The 24,007-nt window shown below is 43.8% G+C and overlaps 1 protein-coding gene across 1 annotated transcript; it reads left to right on the forward strand.

The window, feature by feature from the left end:
* The first annotated feature begins 8,526 nt into the window (after positions 1-8,526).
* RPA2 (replication protein A2) lies at positions 8,527-22,242 on the forward strand. Its single transcript, XM_039231445.1, has 10 exons — positions 8,527-8,655; positions 8,891-9,000; positions 12,795-12,896; positions 13,029-13,142; positions 13,725-13,799; positions 14,314-14,430; positions 19,493-19,600; positions 19,780-19,874; positions 21,544-21,650; positions 21,806-22,242. The coding sequence occupies exons 1-9, from the start codon at positions 8,646-8,648 to the stop codon at positions 21,626-21,628; spliced, it is 816 nt and encodes a 271-aa protein (XP_039087376.1). The 5' UTR covers positions 8,527-8,645; the 3' UTR covers positions 21,629-21,650; positions 21,806-22,242.
* Positions 22,243-24,007: the final 1,765 nt, after the last annotated feature.

A 24,007-nucleotide genomic window follows, 5' to 3' on the forward strand; every position in this document is an offset into this window, starting at 1 on the left:
CAACAACAAAAAAAAGAGGGCCCACAAACAACTGAAGAGCAAAGCCCAGCCTGTGTTCGGGGCCCTGGGTCACCCCAAAGAGGAGGAAAGTATCGTAATAACCACCAAGACTGAACTTTCTGCCAGTGCAGAAGGGAAGAGGGGCCAGAGATCAATCGCTGTGGACGTAACAAAAATAAGGCAGTGTGACTTCTTGCACCTGAGCCCTTGGCCCGATTTAAAACTGCTGCAAGGTATCTAGACAGGACACCTGCCGGGAGGGTACCACACGGGACTGGTGGGGAAGGAGGGCAGGCAGGGGGTTAGGGCAGGCGGCTCCCCAGGGCTGAGCAGGGAGTTACTAATGACTAGGCCTGAAATGGGAACGAGCAGGAAAGCTCTGAGGGGGACTGGGAGCCCCTTATAAGCCCATCTGACTGGCTGCTAGCATCTCGCTCAGCTTTTTGCTGGAAGTAAAGGCTTCTTCTAAATACCTCAGTATTTTGGTCAATGTCCCCAGAAGGCCCTCACCACTGTCACCACCTGCTAACCCATATGGTATCTCTGTGTAAGTAGAAAAGGCAAGCCTTTGTGTGAATTAGAAAAAGATGTTTCCCTCCCAGACAGACACGGCCAGGGCTCAAACATGGAGCCCTCACTCGGCCCCTGCTAGACCTGGGTTTGCTGGAGGAGGTACGTGAGGCAGAGACAATGAAGGGTTAGGACCTTGCCTCCTTAAGTACAAATCAGGACCTCTTTTTTCATATTGCCCAAAGCATTTCTTTGATCCTTGGCAACTGCAATCTCCAGAAAATTCCCATCACTCTTAGAGAAAAGCTGTTGTATAAAAGCTCACCTCAGCAGAGGCTATAAAACAAACATGCTGGGGGCGCCTGGGTGGCTCAGTCCGTTAAGAGTCCAACTCTTGGTTTCAGCTTGGGTCATGGTCTCATGGTTCGTAGGTTCGAGCCCCACATTCGGCTCCACACTGACAGCACGGAGCCTGCTTGGGATTCTTTCTCTCCCTCTCCCTGCCCCTCGCCTGCTCACTCTCTTTGTCTTACTCTCAAAAATGAATAAATAACCTTAAAAGAAAAAAAAAACCCTGGTAGCAGAGCCCTTGGGGCATGGGGGGCAGCCATCTGGCGACTCATGACCTTTGTCTGGGGCTCAGAGCCCCTGGGAAGCCAGGCTGCATCTGTGGTTGTCTTGGGGTTCAAGTCCACAGAGTCCAGGAAGGTCAAGAACGAGGCCACGATAGAACCCACGAAAGTTGACATCTAGTCCAGTTATTCTAGAGCAAACACACGTTGCTCTTGTGTATTCCTTCATTTACTCATTTATTTAACATGTATTCGTTAAACACCCTCTGTGTGCCAGGTGCTGGTGACACAATGATGGACAAAAATAGTTTACAGTTTACCGAGAGAAATGGGCTTTAGTAAAATTCATATGGATTAGTGTGAAATTATAACTCTGATGGTGCCCAGTTCGGATGCCATCCTAAAGACCTCAAGCTTTTTCCTATGGGTCATGGGTGATCACTGAAGGTTTTGGAGCAGGGATATGAAAGGGTCATTTAAGAATTCCTTGTGAATTTTCCCTTTGCAGCAGCAGTGACTAACCCAAAAGAATAAATATCTAATAAGAAAATGTGGCATGCCTCGAAGTATATAATTTTTTGTCTGCTCTAAGCTGGGCTTTTTGTGATGGTTGATTTTTTTTTAATAATTTCTTTTAATGTTTTATTTATTTCTGAGAGAGGGAGAGAGAAACAGTGTGAGCAGGGAAGGGTCAGAGAGAGAGGGAGACACAGAATCTGAAGCGGGCTCCAGGCTCTGAGCTGTCAGCACAGAGCCCGACACAGGGCTCGAACCCACGAACCGTGAGATCATGAACTGAGCAAAAGTAGGAAGCTTAACCAACCGAGCCACCCAGGCACCCCTAACCTCTTGTGTTTAATCCAGGGTGTGTTATTTTGCTTCTGTGTCTACGCTATGGAAAAGGTTGAAGCTCAGCTTCTTTGTCTGTAAAGTGGGGATGCTGAGAGTGCTTACCTCATTTGGTTGTTGTGAAGATTAAGTGAATAAAGCAGGACCTTTTGATCCTGCCCTTTTGACCCAGAGGCGCACGCAGATTCCATGTCTTTGCCAACCGAATGCCCCTTGCTCCAAGATTAAGAAACAAAAAACGATCCACAGACTATCTGCCAGTGTCACAATGTGAGGTACAGTAGCACGCTATGCTCAATTGGAAAAATAAATGCAAACGCCTCACCTTAAAAAATAACTATTGTCGGGGCGCCTGGGTGGCTTAGTCAGTTAAGCGTCTGACTTTCGCTTAGGTCATGATCTCGCGGTTCGTGGGTTCGAGCCCCGCGTCGGGCTCTGTGCTGACTGCCAGCTCAGAGCCTGGAGCCTGTTTCACAGTCTGTGTCTCCCTCTCTCTCTGACCCTCCCCTGCTCAAGCTGTCTCTCTCTCTCTCTCTCCTAGAAATAAATAAAACATTTAAAAAAATTTTAAAAAATAACTATTGTCACTGAGGACTGATGGCTGTGGGGAGGAGGGGAGGGCGGAGATGGGCATGGAGGAGGGCACTTGTGGGGATGAGCACTGGATGTTATATGGAAACCAACTTGAAAATAAACTATTTGAAAATAAATAAATAAATAAACATTAAAAAAATAAAAATAAAAAAGTTACATTTCCATTCAGTAGCCTCTCTCTCCAATAATTCAAGAAACTGTGTACCAGTCTATCATCACATGTACTTTTAAAAAACGTAAAGCTTTTCCAATACTGTATCATCAATATGACTGTAAGAGTATTCCTTAAAGTTTATAACAATTTATTTATTAGTGTATAGACTAGAATACCATGAAGCAATTGCATTGATTATATTAGGCTACCATAACATTCATGTTGCTGCCTCATCATTATTAATGAATGAGATATTATACTTGTAATAATTATAATTTTTTATCATTATCTTTTACTTTTGAGTTATACTGTTAGTATTATGTATAATATCTACAGTGGTTTTTTTAATTTTTTTTTAAATGTTTATTTATTTCTGAGAGAGAGAGACAGCATGAGCAGGGGAGGGTCAGAGAGAGAAAGAGACACAGAATCTGAAACAAGCTTCAGGCTCTGAGCTGGCTGTCAGCACAGAGCCCAATGCGGGGCTCAAACCCACGAACCGTGAGATCATGACCTGAGCCGAAATCGGACGCTTAGCCAACTGAGCCACCCAGGCGCCCCTACAGTGCTTTTGATCATATAAGATAACATAGATGTAGGTAATGACAAACTATGTATCCTGTAAATACATGGCAAACTCACAGTATTAAACTCACAGAATCAATTAATACAGTACAGTATGTCAAATAAAAAAAAATAACTATTGTCATTGCTGAGTGATTACTACGAGGGCTCCAAGGGCAGCAGCCCCATGTCCAGAGACAATTCTCAAAAGGCTCATGTATGCTGTTCTCCTCCAGAGGAGGAGCAGAGTCTGTGGCTTGGGGAAAGAGAACACTGGAACATTCTCCTGTTGCCAGAAGCCAGAAGGCTGTAAAGAACATTAGCGGCACTGATAGGACAAAGGAACCAGCCTCTCGCTGGCCACGATGTGACAACTGTGACATCTATATCGACATGATGGTTATTTTATTATTGTCGCTGTCAAAGTTCGTGGGAGAGTTGAATCTGTGAAAGGCCATGAGTTCATGGTTACAACCCAAATTGGAAAGTTCGAAAGGGAAAAAAGTCACCAAAACTGGTGACTATTGTAGGATATGTTTAACATTTTGATCTTTTTTTTTCTTTTTTAAAGAAGCTCTATGCCCGACATGGAACTTGAACTCACAACCCGGAGACCAAGAGTCATATGCTCTACCACCTGAGCCAGCCAGGTCCCAGAATTTTTTAATCTTAATAAGATTACTTACTTGCTTCTTTTATTAATTAGTACTTTGCTTCTTTTATTAATTAGATGCCTATTTACAAAGTATACATATGTACTGTTCCCACCAGGATGAGGAAAGCAACTCACAGGTCTGTGAGAAGTCAGAAAGTTCCAGGGCGCCTGGGTGGCTCAGTCGGTTAAGTGTCCGACTTTGGCTCCAGTCACGATCTCACAGTTGGTGATGTTCGAGCCCCACGTCGGACTCTGTGCTGACAGCGAGCTCAGAGCCTGGAGCCTGCTTCGGGTTCTGTGTTTCCCTCTCTCTCCGCCCCTCCGCTGCTCACTCTTGGTGTGTCTCTCAAAAATAAATGAACATTTTAAAAAGTTTAAAAAGAAAAGAAGTCAAAGAGTTCCTAAGGAAACTATGGAAGGGAGCAATCGGTGGGACAAGGGTGGTTGAGCTGAGTTGCTCGCACACAATGAAGAAATAGGTGAGGACAACAGAGCACTTCGAGAACCAATTAGCCAGCCATCCTCAAGTCCAGTTAACTCTACAGACTCAATTCCTCTTCTAGAAAGTGAAACCTTCAGGTAGCCCTGTGAATATAACGAAATAATGTATTCATAGGAATACATGAATTTTCAAAAATGCGAAAGTGCCCATCAGAGTTAACGAACAGGTCAATGAGTTACGTAATGCGGCCCAAGAGAGGCTGAAAGCCCATGATTTCGAGGGAAGACACCAGGTTGTAAAAAACTAAAACCTATGTGGAAGGCATGACTTAAAAAGTCTTACAGACACAACACAAAGAAACTCATGTGTGGCCTGCTGACAGTCTCCTTGGATCACACAAGTAAGTCTCGAGTACTGACCAAGAATCAATTGATTCAAGACCCAGATCCAATAACTTCAACTGGACTAAGATGACATTTCTTTTCCTTTTCAGTCTGACGTGATTTTTGAAAGCTCAGAGAGGAATAAAAGTAATCTTTATAGAACCCCTAGAAGGATAACGACATAAATAAAGCAGCGACCCAAGGAAGTAGGGGGCAGGAGGCTCCAAATTTTGCGGGACCTAAAGTTTATACAGTTTGTATGCCCCAGGGTACCTGGCTGTTTCGGTTGGAAGAGCATGCCACTTTTAACCTCAGGTCTTGAGTTCGAGCCCCATGTTGGGTATAGACATTACTAAAAAATAATAATAAGCTAATTTTTAAAAAATAAGCAAAATATAATGTGTGTGTCCCCATTTAAGAAGAAGAATGCTAACTAAGCAAAGTAGGAAAGTAAATATGTATCTAGACAAAGAAGGGGCACTGGGAGAGGGTGAACAGGTCGGGGTCCTAAAGATTAAACATTAGCTTCACAAGAAAACATCATTTTTGTAAGTTTTGTCTGTTCCTTAAGATGTTTGAAGTGGGGCACCTGGCTGGCTCAGTTGACTGGGCCTCAGACTTCAGCTCAGGTCATGATCTCACAGTTCAAGGGTTCGAGCCCCGTGTTGGGCTCTGTGCTGACAGCTCAGAGTCTGGAGCCTGCTTCAGATTCCGAGTCTCCTTCTCTCTCTGCCCCTCTCCTGCTTGTGCTCTGTCTCTCTCTCTTTCAAAAATAAATAAGCATTGGGGCACCTGGGTGGCTCAGTCGGTTAAGCATCCGACTTAGGCTCAGGTCATGATCTCACGGTTTGTGGGTTCGAGCCCCACGTTGGGCTCTGTGCTGACAGCCAGCTCAGAGCCTGGAGCCTGTTTCAGATTCTGTGTCTCCCTCTCTCTCTAACCCTCCCCTGCTCACACTGTCTCTCCCTCTCTCAGAAATAAATAAAACATTAAAAATTTTTTTTAATCTTAAAAAAATAAAATAAATAAATAAGCATTAAAATGTATTAAAAGTAAATAAATTAAATAAATAAATAATTTTTAAAAAATAAGATATTTGAAGTACTTGTAAGAAACAGCCATACCAAAACTTTAATTGCAATTTAAAAATTTAAGGATATTTACTTAAGTTTGCTAATAATATTTACATACTCAAAAGATTGACTTCAAGTTTTATTAGTTGTAAGACTTGAATAGCGTGAGCATAAATAGTTGTGAGGGTTCTGTCACATATAAAAGCCTCTCTGATGACTCTTAAATACAGAGAACAAATAGGGTTGATGGGAGGCGGGGGGAGGGGAAAGTGGGTGATGGGCATTGAAGAGGGCACTTGTTGGGATGAGCACTGGGTGTTGTATATAAGCCAATTTGGCAATAAATTATATTTTAAAAATAATAAAAATAAATAAATATTTAAATATTTATTTATTTAAATAAATAAAAGCTCTATAGGGAGCATCAGCCTGGCTCAGTCAGTAGAGCATACAAATTTTGATCTCCAGGTCATGGGTTTGGGCCCCACGTTGGGTGTAGAGATTACTTATAAATAAAATCTTTAAAAAAACTTCTTTAAAAAAAAAAAGTCTTACTGTGGGTTTCCCTAATACCAGTATACCTGGAGAGGGAAAAGGAGGACTTCAACTTGACAAGAGTAAACCTTGAGAGATGAAATCACTAACATGCACACAAACACACACATATAAAAGGTAAGTGCCAATTATTTTAGTGCTGATTGAATACTGAGCCCTCTGCTCAATTTATTACATCATCAAGCTTTTGAAAAGATGTGAAAAAAGTCTCATTTTGATGTTTTGCCTTGTACAGTATTTTAATTAAGACATTTTCATTTCATTTATTTTTAAATGTATGATCTTCTCAGCTGAATTTATAACTAGTAGACCCCACATGAGGACAATTACCCCAAGTGAACTCACATCTTAAAATATCCCAGATACTCTTAATTTCAAACATTTTATCCTATATTTTAAATATGCTCTTACTTGTCAGACTATGTAATTTCCATCACCTTGAGCTTAATATAACAGTGTCCTCATGGTATACCTCAAGTTTTTGTCCTCGGCTATATCTTGCTTGTTCCTCGGTGATGATTTGGAGGCTTACAGAATTTTTCTTAATGTTTATTTATTTTTGAGAGAGAGAGAAAGTAGGGGAGGGGCAGAGAGCAAGGGAGACACAGAATCGGAAGCAGGATCCAGGCTCCAAGCTGTCAGCACAGAACCCAATGTGGGGCTTGAACCCACGACTATGAGATCATGACCTGAGCCTAAATGAGACACTTAACTGACTGAGCCTCCTAGGTGTCCCTGGAGGCTTACAGAATTTACATAGGTAAAAGGTGGGAGACAGGCAACGTCTGACCCATAGATACCTTTTCTTTGGCCTACATGGTGTTTTTAAATTTTTTTAAATTAAAAACGCCTACAATTCAGAAAGTTTTACACAAAAATCAAAATTTCTAGCGTCTGCTAAAAAAGTCTAAAGATGACAACACTAGGCCCATATTCATTGTGTCAGTTGCTATTTACCATTATGTTTGTGTGGTTGTTTTTCTTACTGTGGAGAAAACGGTAAAAAATTCCCCTCTATTAAAAAAAAAAATCCCCTCTATTATCCAACCCACTACATTTATAGTTTTCCTGCCTGACCCGTTGCCAACTTGAGTTTGTGCCCCAGCTCTAGGATGCACAAGAAGGTATAGTGACTACACCGGTTGAAGAAATCTAAATTCCTGGGCTTGAATTTAGACTTTCACAACTTAGGCTTTCTGCTGCCTCCTTTGAAAAACCGGGACGATAATACCACTCACCTACCTCAAGGGACTGAGATAGTGAATGTGAAATATTAAAGGCAGTGTCTGCAGTTTTAGAAAAACAGACTGGTCCAGGAACCCAGGGACCACGTCTATCTTGTTTCCTGTTGAATCCCTGGGGCCAGCACAGAATTTGGAACACAAGGCGCAACACTAAATACTTCCTGTCACATAAGCGAGGTGTGCTGGAATTTAACAACCTAGTGATATTTAGAGAGAGGAACTGACAGACGCGTTCCCCCCTCTACAGGAGGGACAGGCAATGCTATATGAAGAACTGGTTCAACAATCAGGTGTACGAGGCCGGGGTGAGGATGGGGCAGGGGCAGAAGGGCATCCTCCGATCTCTTGCAAGGCTGTCCCGGGGAGGAGAGTGTAAGTTCCTTGGAGCCTCGAGGGGGAAAATCAGGACGAGGGAATGCCAACACGAGAAAAGAACTTGGCTTCTAAGCAAAGGAACCAGCAACCCCAAGCGATGCCGTGAAGGTAGCAGGGCAAGGTGCCCGAAGCGCAAGCGCCGCACGAGGGCGAGGCGGGGTCGCCGAGGCCAGAATTCCGTAGATCACGACGTCGTCCGATTGGTGAGAGTTTGGCGGGAACAGGAGGACGCCTAGCCGAGGAAGTGATGTAAGGCGCTGCTCAGCTGGCGGGGGTGGGATTACACGACCTGAGCTAGGGAATTATCGTTTTGGTTGGCTGTTTTTCTTGAGACACCGCCCTAGGAGCCTCTCTCTGCTCCTTGCTTCCGCTTGCGCAGCGTGTTTTGCCCTTAGTAAAAATGGCCGCAGAGGCTTCGGGCCGCCATTGGCAGCGCAGGGCGTGATTTCTTACGCAGTGCCGGAGAAGGCAGGAAAAGCGTAGAGTTCGTGTGCATTGATTGGCTTAAGCAAGAAGCGTTCTGGACTCTGATTGGCTCCGTCCTTCGCGGGAAGGAGTTTGTGGCACCCGCGGGAAGTAGCTGTAGACTGCGGCCGCAACAGGACTCCGCGGAGCCCAGCCAGCCCACCAGACGGCAGTCTTCTGGGCCTCTCTCCTGAGAGGATCGCGACCAAGATGTGGTTTGGTAAGGATGAGAGTCGCAAGCAGGAATTAGCAAGAGGGCGGGGTCGGGCAGGCGTGTGGTGGTGCGAGTGGGGGAGGGACGGGGTGGGCAGGGGGCGGTGGCCCGGGGCAAGGTGGTGGGGCAGATTAGGGCGACTCTGGGAGTGGTTGGCGAAGGTGTGTAGCGTGAAGGGCGCGGTGGGCTGTTCAGAGGTTTGGAAAGCAGTACAGGTATTAATACTGTTGTTTAAAACTAGGCGGATCTGAAAGCTATAGCACCTCCTCCTTTGGCGGAGTCAGCGGCGGCTACACACAGTCCCCGGGGGGCTTCGGATCGCCGACACCTTCACAGGCAGAAAAGAAATCAGTAGGTTGAAAGAGCATTTTGTTTTATTTCATTCTGTCCTGAAGCTCGTAACTCATCCCTCAGAGAAAATGTCCTGCGGTGAAAAGTGTTAAACAAGAACTGATTGGTAAATTACCAATTACTGTCCTACTGAATCTTATAATTAAGTGCTGCAGGTTTAAAAAATGAAATTTTTCCTAAGTTCACGTCCACCATTTATTTCAGTTTATTTTGTTTTTTAATTTTTTTAATGTTTTATTTATTTCTGAGAGAAGGAGAGAGACAGCGTGAGGCTCCAGGCTCTGAGCTAGCTGTCAACACAGAGCCCGATGCGGGGCTCGAACCCACAAACTGTGAGATCATGACCTGAGCTGAAGTCAGACGCTTAACCGACTGAGCCACCCAGACGTCCCTGTAGTCCCTTTTAATAAATGGTCCTAGATATTTTTATTAAAAAAGACATGAGTGATGGAGCACCGAATACATGGTGTTGAGAATCCACTTTTTACTGCCCTTGACTTTACTGCAGCAACTTGAACCTTGTGGCCCTTGGTTTTTCTCATCTGATAAATGGTACTGGTACTACTTACATTGAGGGTGGTTCTGAGAATGGAGAGGTAAGGTAATGTATAGGAAAGCGATCTGTAAATAGCTGTCCAAATGCTTGTTATTCGCTCTCTCAGGAATGAGTTTGCATTTAACAACTGCTGTTGATTTCATCCTTTAAATCCAAGGTTGATTTGACTACTGTCTAGGTGTCATTCACATGTGTCAAGATTCAGTATTGGAAAGTTCTGTGTTTTTGGTATGGGTTGATAAGCTTTTACCTAAACTGTTAGTTCAGGACTGTGTGTCAGTGGGAAAGAATTCATTGATAATGACCATACATTTGACATTGCTTGATCCTTTTCATACAAACTATGTCATATAATCCCATAACGTATTTATTGTTTACTCCATTGGGCAGCAGAGGGTCTGGGAGATTATAAAGGACTGCCTTAACTTCTATAGCTAGTAAGTAAATGGAACTAGACCGTGCACACATGATGCTGAGCAAATCTAGAATCTGGTTAGCAGCCTCTCTGTCCTGTACTTTTCTTTTTCCCAGGAAGACCAGAGGGGACTCCAGTACTCTTTGTCTTCCTTGAGGTTGTGAAGGAGGAAACAAAAGATAGATCATTAGGTTTTCATCTTTTCTGAGCTTAACTATTTTCTTCATTCCAGTTGATAGAATTTTTATCTCAGGATCCCTCAACAGCTTTTCAGAGAGTGATGATGGTTAGAAGCTGGAGACTTCTAACCCAGATCATGTTGTTTTTCAATCTAGTGCTTTTTCCACAGTAAATTAGATAATCGCCCCATCCAGAATGTTCCCTGTCTACTGTAAACCTGTTACACCTTATTCAATCATGTGAAATTTTCAGTACTGGTCATGTTTTCCTCTTAAAGATGGTGGTTTCATCTTTAAGTAAACCTATAGTTTGTAGTCAACTAGAAAATAATTATTTTTTAAATTCACCATACTTGCACTGGCACATTCTCTGTGAATCTTTTTCGAACATACCAGGAACTCCTTATAACCAGTTTCTGGCCCATAATATGTGCTTGTTAAAAAACGAGACGTACCTCTGATTGGAGATGAATTTGGAGGTATTACTAACAACTCAGTCATGACCCATCTGCAACTTTTTTTACCTGAGGAGTAATATGTATAGAATACATACTTCACATAGAGATAAACGTTAGCATTTTTATATACAGTATGCTTTGTTTACAGGTTGAAAGGTAGATCTCCTCATTTTACAGAAGAGGTGCTAATATCGCATGTATCCTCACCTATAAAATACCATAAAGTAAAATTGAAAAGCATCGCTGATTCCATTACATCCTTAGTCAAAGCTGTTGCAGATATAAACAGGGAGAAACACTAGCTGACATAGGAATTGCTAACATTTTTGGAGGGCGCCTGGGTGGCTCCGTCGGGTAAGCATCTGACCTCAGCTCAGTTCATAATCTCACAGTTTGTGAGTTCAAGCCCCGCGTTGGGCTCTGTGCTGACACCTCGGACCCTGGAGCCTGCTTTGGATTCCGTGTCTCCCTTCCCCGCTCATGCTGTCTCTTTCTCAAAAGTAAATAAACGTAAGAAAAAAATTTCTTAAAATAATAATTGCTAGCATTTTTTGAGTGCTTACGTTGTGCCAGGTATTATTCTAGGTACTTCACCATATACTTAATTTTCGGGATTTTATCATTCCTAGTTTTACAGAAAACTAAGATCCAAATGAGTTGAAAATCATGACCAAGAACACACTACTCCTGAGTGATAGAGCCATAATCTTAACTTAATCTTAACATAATCTTAACATAATCACGCTTAACTGCCACTGTTTGTGACATGCGCTGGTAGTTGGAGGGCTCACTTTATAGCATCCTGGCAAGGCTTCCCATTCAAAATTGTGCTTCAGCAGAAGGAAATGTTGCTAGTATCGTATGGACCTCAAGACAAAGCTGCAACTTCTAAATCCATGAATGCCAGGAGTCCATTATGTTCTGTCTTACGTGTAAAACAGCTCTTGGGTTGTTGATTTCTGACAGGAGGAACTCCAGTCTTTAATCCATGTGTGTTTTCTTCCTTGTACTTACTTCCTCTGTGAGTTTGTGAGAGTGCGTATTTACCCTTAGCCTGTAATGCCCGTCCCTTACTCACTGTTCTTTCACTCTCAAAGTGTCCATACTTCAAGGTAGAGCCCAAATGCTACCTCTTGAAAATGCTAGTATGTTTTCCTTGGATCCCACATAGTGCATTTCATTCTCGAATATTGCCAAGACCAGGTTTGTTATTTGCATCCCTGCCTCTGTTAGGTAGGACTGTGTTGTGAGCACATCCTACCCCATCTTTCTCATCTTTGTGCCACGAGACAAGCCCTGGCCAGTGGTGGGTGACTGTAAGAGTTTACACTGTTGGTGGGCTGCCTTTAGATGGGATTTCAGTGTCCTTCCTACACAATCTTCTGCCCAGCACATCCTGTCCTTTCCCTTTAAGATGTCAAGTGTGGCCAAGCCCTTATCCAATTCTCCCCAGAACTTCCATCTGATTGTCAGAACATCTGTTCTTAAGGAAGCTATACCTCTAACGTTTTCTTTTTTTTTTTTTTTAATTTTTTTTAATGTTTTATTTATTTTTGAGAGAGAGAGAGAGACAGCGTGAGCAGGGGAGGGTCAGAGAGAGAGGGAGACACAGAATCCAAAGCAGGCTCCAGGCTCTGAGCTGTCAGCACAGAGCCCGACGCAGGGCTCGAACCCACGCACTGTGAGATCATGACCTGAGCCGAAGATGGACACTAAACCGACTGAGCCATCCAGGCGCCCCCTATATTTTATCACGAGCCTTAGAGCGGCTTCAAAGTTGTCTCCCCTGGCCGTTTCTCAAACCCTTTCCAAATACCGTCTCACGTCATTGGTGACCTGAAGAGCCAGCTCCAGCTTGCCTTCGTTCTAAAACAGAGGAGTTTAAGTTTGGTTCTGGGAGCAGGTCATCCTTCCTTATGCTGTCCCCACTCTGGTTCATTTTGGTGCATCCCTAGTGCCCCATAGACTTCTCCATTGGTCAGGAGCTTTGGAGTCCAGCAAACCTGGTTTGGATTCCGAAGTGTGGCATTTGTTAGCTATATAACCTTGGTTTCCATCTCTGTGAAGCAAGGATAATGAGACTCATTCTGAAGATTCACTGTGATGACATATGCGAAGTGCTTGGCATGTATAAGGAGGTACTTATTATTGCCTTCATTGGATTTACATGTGCTTTTTCTTTGCAGAGAGCCCGAGCCCAGCACATCGTGCCCTGTACGATCTCTCAGCTGCTTTCTGCCACTCTGGTTGACGAAGTGTTCAGAATTGGGAATGTTGAGATTTCACAGGTGAGTAAGGCGATTTGTGGGAGAGGCCCTTAGTCATACGAAGAATGAAGTAAAATTTATTTAAAACTACATAAATGGTGTTTTTGTTTCCGGGAAAACCAAGCTTTTATTTTTTTCTTCCCTCTGATGTAGGTCACTATTGTGGGTATCATCAGGCACGCAGAAAAGGCTCCAACCAACATTGTTTACAAAGTAGATGACATGACAGCTGCTCCCATGGACGTTCGCCAGTGGGTTGACACAGATGTAAGCGGCTGTTTGAGGGTGGGGTTACTTTGGGGTTTTGGAGATGCTGAACTTTTTTAGTCTCACTTTTTAATTTCTTACTCTAAGAATAATTTACAGGCAAGATATCAAAGGCAGAGGCCCTCAAATGAAAAGTTAGTACATTTGGTTTCATGAAAGTTTCAAGTGTTCTAAACTTCACTATACTTAGAAGCAAAGTTAAAAGGCAAGGGACAGGCGGCGCTAGAATGTAAACTCTGTGAAAACGGGCTTTTTTTTTCTGTTATTGTTCTTTTGTTTTTTAGAACAGCGATCTTTTTTTTGTTTGTTTTAATGTTTACTTATTGAGACAGAGAAACAGAGCATGAGTGTGGGAGAGGCAGAGGGAAGGAGACACAGAATGCAAAGCAGGCTCTAGGCCCTGAGCTGTCAGCACAGAGTCCAGTGGAAAGCTTGAACCCACAGACCGCGAGATCATGACCTGAGCTGAAGTTGGACTGTTAACCGCCTGAACCACCCAGGCGCCCTCATAATTTAGCAGTTTCAGAGTTTCACCAACATCCTTAAAACCTTCGTGTGATATGTTTGTATTTTTTCTTTTAGGATGCCAGCAGTGAAAACACAGTGGTTCCTCCAGAAACGTACGTAAAAGTGGCTGGCCATCTGAGATCTTTTCAGGTAAAGTCAGAAAAAAAATCATAGTTAAAATATATTTGCACAAAGCAATTTCTGGATTCATGTCAGAGTTTAGGATACTTCATCTTGAACCAAGTCTTTATATTAAATGGGAGTTAGACTGAAATTATTTCATTATTCTCTTCAAAGAGAAATAACAGGTGTTGACCATAATGTGAAACTAATAGAATGGAAGGGAATAGGATCCCTGCCCGTAATTGCCATCTGTGGCCTCCTCTAGGGATAAAAGGAAGGACACAGGATTCGCGGTCAGACTATGCTCTGCCTGGTTGTGTAGCCTTGGGCAAGTCACTGAACAGCTCTGAGCTCTAGCTTTGGGTGTTTTTCTCTCATTAATGACTATATTTGGATTAACCTTAAGTCAGAACTTTGAAGTATATAACACATTTTCTCCAGTTTGGCAAAATATAACCAAGAAAAGTGCCACAGTGTTTTAACCTGAAGTTGATACACATGTGCTCCTGCTTTATTTACATCTTTCTCTTTATTTTAATAGAACAAAAAAAGCCTGGTAGCCTTCAAGATCATGCCCCTGGAGGATATGAACGAATTCACCACACACATGCTGGAAGTAGTCAATGCACACATGATCCTGAGCAAAGCTAACAGCCAGGTGAGCGACTTCACTCTCAGAATGTTTCTTCTTCTCCGAAAGAACACAGACAGATTCTGTGCTGGGGCTTTGATTTTCTTGACATTTTGAAGGTTGAGCCAGAAGAAAGGTCTCACTCCATCCTCAGAACATTTTCTTCGTGAGCTTCGCCATGTTATTTTATTCCAAAGGGAGCACTCCTGTTTCTCTCAGAATTACAAGTTCCTCTGACCACACTGACTTGGAAGGCTGAGGCCTGATACAACCTTCAAGTGTAGACATAATAATTAGAGGCTGAGCACTTGCCTCTAAGATTATATTCATAAAAAAAAAAAAAAAACCCACTAGGAGGGTTTTCAATTTTTTTTTTTTTTTAAATAGCGGGTGAAGCACCCAACTCTTTTGTTTTTTTATTTCTAGGAGAGAGAGAGAGAGACAGCGTGAGCAGGGGAGGGTCAGAGAGAGAGGGAGACACAGACTCTGAAATAGGCTCCAGGCTCTGTGCTGGCAGTCAGCACAGAGCCCGACGCGGGGCTTGAACCCACGAACCGCGAGATCACAACCTAAGCGAAAGTCGGACGCTTAACCGACTAAGCCACCCAGGCGCCCCGAGGGTTTTCAATTTTACTGCTTTTCTTCTAACCTGTTGGCTAAATAGGAAAAGTGATGCACCATTATTTTAGCCCCAAAGTTATTTTTCTTGCTGCATATTGAAATTTCTCAACATTATTTTCTGCTGAGTGAATCCCATTTGGCCAGTCCATCTAGGACCACACAGAGGGTTTCTTGATTCTTGTATTAAAATGTCGTCCGGTTACCTAGGGATGCCTGGCTGGCTCAGTCAGTCTTTTAAAAAATACACTTGGGCTAGGCTCTTGTAGGGGGTGTAAACTATGGGGCTCCAAGAATGGCAACAGAATTGATTTGGGAATGGTAGCGGCAGCTGGAATAAAGGAGTGTTTGGATTCTGCCCTATTTTGGAAGTAGAGCTGACAGGACTTCTTGGTGAGTTACATAGTGGATATAAAGAGGGAGGGTTCAAAGACAACTTCTAGGTTCAGGGCTTGGCAACCAGATGAAGCTAGCAAATTTGGAGGTAAAAATCCAGAGTTCTGTTTGGAATTCCCAAATATGAGGTACCGGTGCAATATCCAAGTGGAGAACAGAATAGATGGTTGAATATGTAGAACTGGGATCCAAGGGGGAGAGAGGTCAGGGCTAGAGGTAGAACCTGGGGAGTCATCATGTCGGTGATATTTAAAGCCTTGGATTAGAGGGGATAATTGGGGGTTTGAGAGGTCAGAGACCTGAACTCTTGGACACACTAAACTTTAGAAATTTGGAGAAGAGGAGCCAGTGGAAGTCAAAGAAGTTATGAATAGGACAGGAGGAAATCAGGAAATGTGATTCTGTAGAAGATTCTGAAAAGAGTATATTTAGGAAGGAGGGGGTGCAGTCAACTGTAGAATGCTTCCTTGATGTCAAGGAAGGTGATGGGAAAGGTCTCCTGTTCCATTTAGAAACATGGATCTTGATCTTGGGGTCATGAGTTCAAGCCCCACATTGGGTATAGAGATTACTTAAACATAAATAAAGATAAAGTTTTTGTAAAAACTTAAGCATATTTATCTTATTACCATACTTAATGACATATATGTATGTATCAAATATGTCATAAAAATGCTTTTCAATTGATGGGTAGTTAGGGAATAAAAACTGGGGGTGTAGATAATTTTACACCCTTTATTAAAGGTGTAATTTTTTTAGGTAAATAAAATTACTTTTTATTTAAAGTATTTTTTAATTAATTTTATTAAGTAAATAAAAATCCCCTTTCTCTCAAAAGAGTTGGAGTCTGAGCACTGGAGATTCAGATCCCTTTAAGCTGTGAGAGCAGCGTAAGTGGCAAACACAGGGTGCTGTGGAGCCAGAGGAGGGTTTACTATCCTGATCTGGACACAAGAAAGACCCCATGTAGGGGCACCTGGGTGGCTCAGTCAGTTAAGCATCCTACTCTTGATCTCAGCTGAGGTCTTGATCTCAGGATTGTGAGTTCAAGCCCCATACTGGGCTCAGCGCTGGATATGAGGCCTACTTAAAAAAAAGAAAGACCTCCTTGGAGGAGGTGATGCCTAAACCAAGTCCTAACAGATACATGAGGTGCGGCTACCGGAAGCAGGACATGAGACCCTTCCACACAGAGGATCTGGGTAAGAAATTGTATTCAGTTCAGTCTTGAATCATAAAATGTGAGGCTTCTGTTTTACCAGCAGGCAACGTGAAGGCATCTAGCTTGAAAACGAGGGGGACCGTGATCAATATTTGTTTATAACCTCAAAGCAATGGGCTTTTTCCTTTAATGTTTATTTATTTTTGAGAGACAGAGAGACCGAGGGTGAGCAGAGGAAGGGCAGAGAGAAGGAGACACAGAATCTGAAGCAGGCTCCAGGCTCTGAGCTGTCAGCACAGAGCCCGACATGGGGCTCGAGGCCACAGACTGTGAGATCACGACCTGAGCCGACGCCGGCCGCTTAACCAACTGAGCCGCCCGGGCGCCCAAAGCAATAGGCATTTAATGAATGTTTATGAAATGAATGAGTCTCCTGACTGGATGGGATTTCTCCTAATGAATTTCCACAGTGCTCATCTGTTATGGGTACTTACCGTGTTTGATCTCTCATCCTTATTTATTCAGTCCAGTAGAGTAAACATGGACTGGACATGGACTGCGCCAGGCCCTGCGTGAAGACGAAGGGGCTTGTGGAGGAAAGTGACAGGAGAACGCCATGATGGCTGTTCTGAGAGGGAATGGGCCAAACGTGTGAGAGCCAAGAAAGAAGAACATGGCTAACTTGGCTTGGGGTGTGTCAGAAGGCTCTGCAAAGGCAGTGGCAATCAAGTTGGCCCTGAAGGATGAGAAGCCAGTGTTTACGAGGCAGATGAAGGGAGGAGCGTTCCAGATAGGGAACCGCATGTTTAGATCAGAGGCGTGTTTGCAGCTGACGAGAAGTCCAGGTGCAGCTGGAGAGGGAAGTGTGTTGAAAAGAAATGGTCATGGGGTGCCTGGGTGGCTTAGTCGATTAAGCGTCCGACTTTCGCTCAGGTCATGATCTCGCGGTTCGTGGGTTCGAGCCCCGCATCGGGCTCTGTGCTGACTGCCAGCTCAGAGCCTGGAGCCTGTTTCAGAGTCTGTATCTCCCTCTCTCTCTGACCCTCCCCTGCTCACGCTGTCTCTCTCTCTCTCTCTCTCTCTCTCTCCTAGAAATAAATAAAATGTTAAAAAAAAAAAAAAAGAAAAGAAATGGTCAAGAATAAAACAGAGATTTTGACGTCTTAAGTTGTGGTAGGTCTCAAAGGTCTAGGTTTATATTATTTCCACAGGCAGGGGGAGCCACTTGAAAGCTTTCTGGCAGAGGAAGGACATGCTCAGAAGCTGTTAATTTGGTAGCAAAGAGAAGGGTTGACTGGAGTAGCACAGACTTAGCGGCCGAGGTGCCGTCAGGAGGCCAGGGTGAGGAGACTGGGCTTGAGCTACACTGAAGATTGTGTGACAGGCTGTGGTGACAGGTTGTGGGAGGTGAATGAATGGACTCAGACAACTGAAGTCTGCAGCATTGCGTTTGGGTTTACTGACATTGGGTTTGGAATAGAGCAGGTCAATTAGGTTTGGGAAGGATGTAATTTTACTCGGAAGTGTGTGAGAGAGCTTGGTGGACATATCCAGTCAATGACTGGGAACAAGGAGTTGTGGTCTATGAGGTCTGGTATAGAATCCTGGGGGAATGATCAGCCTTTGGGGAGATAGAAGACTGGTAAGGGATACTGAGAAGGTATAGTTTGAGTAAGTAGAGAACCAGAAGAATATAATATCAAGAAGTCTAGGGAGGGGTACATTTCAAGAGAGTGATCAGCATGTCTTTCTGTGAGAAGTCAAGTTTTAGGAGGACTGAGAGAGACTTGGGTATATTACTTGAAAAGTCATTGCTGATTTTGGTGAGAACAGTTTCAGAGGTATATTTAAAGTTTTTTGGAGTTTTGTGTGTGTGGATTTTTTTTAATTTATTCATTTATTTTAAGAGAGAGTTGGGATGGGGGAGCAGAGAGGGGAGAGAGAGAATCCCAAGCAGTCGCCGTGCTGTCAGTGCAGAACCCAGTTCGGGGTTCCATCTCACGAACTGCGAGATAATGACCTGAGCTGAATCCAAGAGTTGGACTGAGCCACCCGACACTCCCAGTTATATTTAGAGTCCATATAGTGGTGGGCTGGGGAGTGACTAAGAAAGAAAATGGAAACAGTGATTATCGTCTATTATTTTTAAAAATTGGTGCTAAAAAAAGAACAAAAGAGTGATGGGCACTTTTTTTCTCTCGTCATACTTCATGCCTAGGTGACCACAAATGCTTGAGTGGGAGGAGGGGGAGAGGGGAGGAAGGGGAAGTAAGAGATACAAACTTCCAGTTATAAAGTAAATAAGTTAAGGAGAGGAAAAGCACAGCATAGGGAATAGAGTCAGTAATCTTGTAGTAACATTGTGCAGGGATAGGTGATGAGGACGTTTATCATGGTAAGCATTGAGTAATGTAAAAAATTGTCAAATCACTATGTTGTGCACCTGAAATTAATATGACACTGTGTGTTAACCATACTTCAATAATAAATTGTCTGTAATAATAATAAAGTCAAGTGCAAGGTAGGAATACCCCAAAATAGGTAAATAAATGAGTGGGTGAACATGCATGCAAGTTTAAATGATTAAGCACCAAGGAAAGACACCATTATAGCAAATCTCCAGGCAGTTTTCTTCTCGGTGCTAGTTTTCCTCTGGTTCCCCTCAGCATGGCAAAAACAAGAATGAGCCAGGAGGTACCTTTCTCTCTGATATGTGCTTCAGAGGGTCACTTTACCTTCCTTCGAACACTCATTAATGATGATAGCTATCCCTTCCAAGGTAAGCCGTCGTTACTGGGAAAACTGCTTACGTTCTTTTTTGTGGGCTGCTTATGAATAAGCTATTTATAATAACAAGGACTGTTTTTTAAGTTGGTAAGTGTTCTCATGTTGCAAACTTCTTTCTTAATTCAGCCCTTAGGAGGGAGAGCACTGATCGGCAATCCAGGAATGAGTGAAGCAGGGAACTTTGGTGGGAATAGCTCCATACCGGCAAATGGCCTCACTGTGGCTCAAAACCAGGTAAACACTGAGTGGCTCCAAAAATTCAGGACGCAGGAGAGTCCTCAATCTGTTACTTCCTTAATGATGCTAAGGCTTTCTAAGTACCTGACTGACTTCTCTGTTATAAAGGGACGCGGGTTTACATAAGGGAGTTGATTCAGAGTAGTTGCTGAAGTCTTTCCCATTTGACTCTTCAGGTGCTGAATTTGATTAAGGCTTGTCCAAGACCTGAAGGATTAAACTTTCAGGAGCTCAAGAACCAGCTGCAGCACATGTCTGTAGCCTCGATAAAGTGAGTATTTGATTTCCATCAACGGGGGCTCCAGGATTGTACCCATTTGACCTCACTAGGCTTTCTGGTAATGGAGAAGTGAGTTTAACAAAACAAAACCGTCAGCTGCAGGCTTAGTGACAGAAGGGAAGTGTTCAGCCACAGAAAGCAAGAAAGAGGACTCACCAGAATGATGCTACCTATCACATCATTCATTCATTCATTTGTTCATCCAACAAGTAATCCCATCGTGTGTGGTGATTGTCATTTTGAGCAAAAATTGACCGGATAAATTTGACCTCTTGTGGGGGCACCTGGGTAGCTCAGTCAGTTAAGCGTCTAAATTGGGCTCAGGTCATGATCTCACGGTTCGTGGGTCAAGCCCAGTGTCGAGTTCTGTGCTGGCAGCTCAGAGCCTGGAGCCTCTTTGAGATTCTGTGTCTCCCTCTCTCTTTGCCTCTCCCCCACTCATGCTCTGTCTCAAAAATAAATAAGCTAGAAAAAAAATTGACCTCTTGTAGAATTCAGTCTGGGGGAGTGAGATCCTTCTCTCCTGGTCCTCAAGTAACACAGTCCCATTGGTGTCACCGTTCCCGCTGTGGAGATGTGCGTTTGGCTGTCTGACCCTGAAGCTATAGACGATCCTTCCGGCATCCTTACTCTGAGTCCACGTTAGACAAGCAGCTTCCTGATTCTGGGGAACTAATCAAGCACCAGTATCTTGGTGCTTGTGATGGTTACTTGAAACTGTAAATCAGTTGATACTCTAGGCTTATATAGAAAAGAAAGGCTCAGGTCTAACTTCATTTCCTGTTTTAAATAGAATGAAGATCTTAATTCCTGTCTCAGTTACGGGGATGGTGAGGAACAGAATCACTGTCATGCGGTAGACGCTCTACAAATTATTACTGTTATTACATGTTTACTGACACCGATCCTGAGGGCCTTGAAGGGTTTGAAGTTGTCCTGTCTTTTCTGGAAAGACCTTTCTTTTATGTCCTGCAGCTTTACTTCCCAGAAAGGGAGCTAGAGGGTTGATGGGTGAGTAGGGAGGAGGAACTTTTAAAAATAGCTGTTTATGCTAGGAGATTTTATGTGCAAGCTGGACTGCATTTTTTTTTTTTTTTTTTTTTTAGATTCTCCTTTCAGTTTGCTTACACTGGCATTTGAGTTAGGCCCTGGTTTCTGGCGTTTACACAGTTTGGGAGAGGAGTCCAAGGCCACCCTAATAGCCATTGTCTCCATGCATTACCTCAGTCTTGCAATTTTACTAATATTTCTCCTTGTAAGAGCCCTCTGAACAAAATGGCTGTGAAGTCTTGGCTAAGATAAAAAATGGGAAGTGAGTAAAATCTATGTTTGGACATATCCAAAAGGCAGTTTCCTTTCTTCTGCATCAGTTTTTGCTTGTTTGTTTGTTTTTGTTTTTTAATTTTTTTAGTGTTTATTTATTTTTGAGAAGCAGAGAGAGACAGAAAACAGGCAAGGGAGGGGCAGAGAGAGGGAGACACAGGATCTGAAGCAGGCTCCAGGCTCTGAGTTATCAGCACAGAGCCAGATGCGGGGCTCAAACCCATAGACCGTGAGATCATGACCTGAGCCGAAGTCAAACGTTCAACCGACTAAGCCACCCAGGCACTCCTGCATCAGTTTTTAAATGAGCCTGTTTCTGTCTTTTTTTTTTTTCTAGGCAAGCTGTGGATTTTCTTAGCAACGAGGGACACATCTATTCCACTGTGGACGATGATCATTTTAAATCCACAGACGCAGAGTAACTGGTCTGATTGATTGCCCGAGGTATTTTCCAGCCAGACCTGTTTGCATAATCTCTGTGTCTCCCAACGGGGCATGTTTGGCCAGTTGACTTCTAGAGAGTAGGTTTCATCTAGAAAGGGTCTCATTTTGAAAGTTACTGCTCTTCTTTTTTGTTTGTTTATTTATGTTTTTTGAAGCTCAACTTTGGACAATTGACAGAATGTAGACCTGGGTGGACTTTCTTAAAGAAGTTGCAAACATACAGCACCGGGACAAATGGAAGTGGAAGAAAGATGCTACCAAGAGGGTTGGGCAGTATTGCTTAAGTTACACCCAGGAGTTTCTACTCCTAACGTGTTTCCTTTTGAAAGAAGAAGAGCAGGACCAGGGCCTTCGGCTGGGAGCTAGCCGAGAAACCCACTGACCTCTGTCTGCTTTTGTGCCTCCTCCACCTTTGGTTACGTGGTGATGTTTTCAGAATTGCGCTTTCCTTCACCTTGTGGCCGCTGCCGAAAGTGTGTCGTGAACATGAAGTTCTAGAGTGGTGGCCTCGTGAGGGCAGGAGAAAGAGATGTTCTTTCAGCTTCATACAAAATAAGTACATCCATATGTCTAATAAAATAATTCTATTGCAGAATTTGTGAAAATGTTCTTTTTTCCCTAAGCTGGTGTAATCACTACTTTATTATCTGAAGCATGTAGCATAGCTTGATTTGGGTTTGAAGTCCTGGCTTTTCCACTTTTAGTTAGGCTCCTGGGCAGGCCGCATCAGCTCCGAGGGCCTCCCGTTTCCTTATTTATGAAAAGAGAACTGTGTCATTTCCTATAGGTCTGTTGTGAAACTCTGGAGTAAAATGATGTTTGTTAAGCATCAGAGCATTGTCATTCGTAGAGGTTATACAATGGGCCTTAATCTCCACTCTAGCAGTGTGTGGTCACGTAGCTGAATTGAGTGTTTGTCATTGTCACTGTCCCCTCAAGAGGAGACTGAAGGCCTGTGGCTATTTTTTGGCCAGCTTAATCAGTTCCATTTCTTGTGGGAGAGAAGACTAGCTCAAGATGTTTTTGACAACCCCAGAATGTAACCTGTGCCTTGAATAAAAGAACTAATTCTGAGGTAAGTTAATGAGGTATAACATGTAAATAAAAATTCTATAACTGCTCTAACTGTGTTTCTAAATGAAACCTACGAGCAGCCGTCTGGAAAATGCCCCACCCTCTGGTTTCTAAAAGTGAACAACAGTCTGGTGGTTGTTTCTGTACCTGCAGAATGGTTCCTATCTGGGGAGCTATGTTGATGCGTACAAGTCAGTCAGTCAGTATGTTTATCTACAAGTCTGTCCATATTTTCAGAGAGAGTGCACGGGGGAGGAACAGAGGGTGAGGGAGAGAGAGAATCCCAAGCAGTTTCTGCACTGTCAGCACAGCCCGATGCGGGGCTCGAGATCACGAGCTGAGCCAATCTCAGCTTAACCCACTGAGCCACCCAGGCACTCCAGACACATTTTCCTTTAAAGCTCCTCTTGCCTAGCTGTGAAGTTGCTTTCTTTCTCATCGCCGTGCTTGGCCACCCAGAAATCCCCTTCTGTAGGAACGGGTAGCCCTCTCCTCTGTTGCCCCTTAGTGATCTTCCTCAGTTTGGTGCCACAATTAAATGCAGATGTGGAAGTGAAGTGAATTTTGCATGTGGCCTTGGTCCTAAGAGTTCTGTGCCCAGAAGAAACTTTTTTTTCTTACTCTCTTGCTTATCGTTTGTCCCAGAGCACGCTCTTCCTCAGTAGCTTAGATGTTCTCTGCATCTACCGACCCACTAGCCTGTATTGGCTGCGTGGCATTCCCCTGGAGAGCTCCACGCTGGGGTATGGAAGCCAGGGGGCCTGGGGAGTGCAGTGGGTCCGGACAGCCCAAAGGAGCATTAGCAGACACGGGAGGGACACACGCAGGCTCAGTACCTAGAATCCAGGCTGCGTATTGACACTTTGGGCTCCCACCTCAGCTGGAGGCTCAGTCACCTTTTTGGCTCCTGCCTTCCGCTGTCCGTGGTGCTTAGTGTCGCGACTGCATCAGTCTAGGAAACCAAAGCGCCACCACTTCCAGAAGTGAGGTTTGTGGTCTTACCTCAGGGAACAGGCCGAGACTGACCTTGGAAGCTGAGGTCGTCTCCGCGTGGGATGGGTTTGTATTTGTTCCCCGGTGTCTGTTACCCAGGATGGTGAGGTGCTCCAGCCAATCAGTGAGACGCTCCAGCCAATCAGTGCACTTGTCTCCACAGTCTAGGAGCTTAGTATATTTCAAACACTGGGATGAATTCTGTGAATAGGGGACAGTGTAGGGCTATGGAAAGAATATGGGTTTTAGAGGGGCACCTGGGTGGCTCAGTGGGTTTAATCCTCTGACTC

This window comes from Hyaena hyaena, unplaced genomic scaffold (genome assembly GCF_003009895.1).
Source record: "Hyaena hyaena isolate Hyena2069 unplaced genomic scaffold, ASM300989v1 scaffold_3, whole genome shotgun sequence".
Lineage (NCBI taxonomy): Eukaryota > Metazoa > Chordata > Mammalia > Carnivora > Hyaenidae > Hyaena > Hyaena hyaena.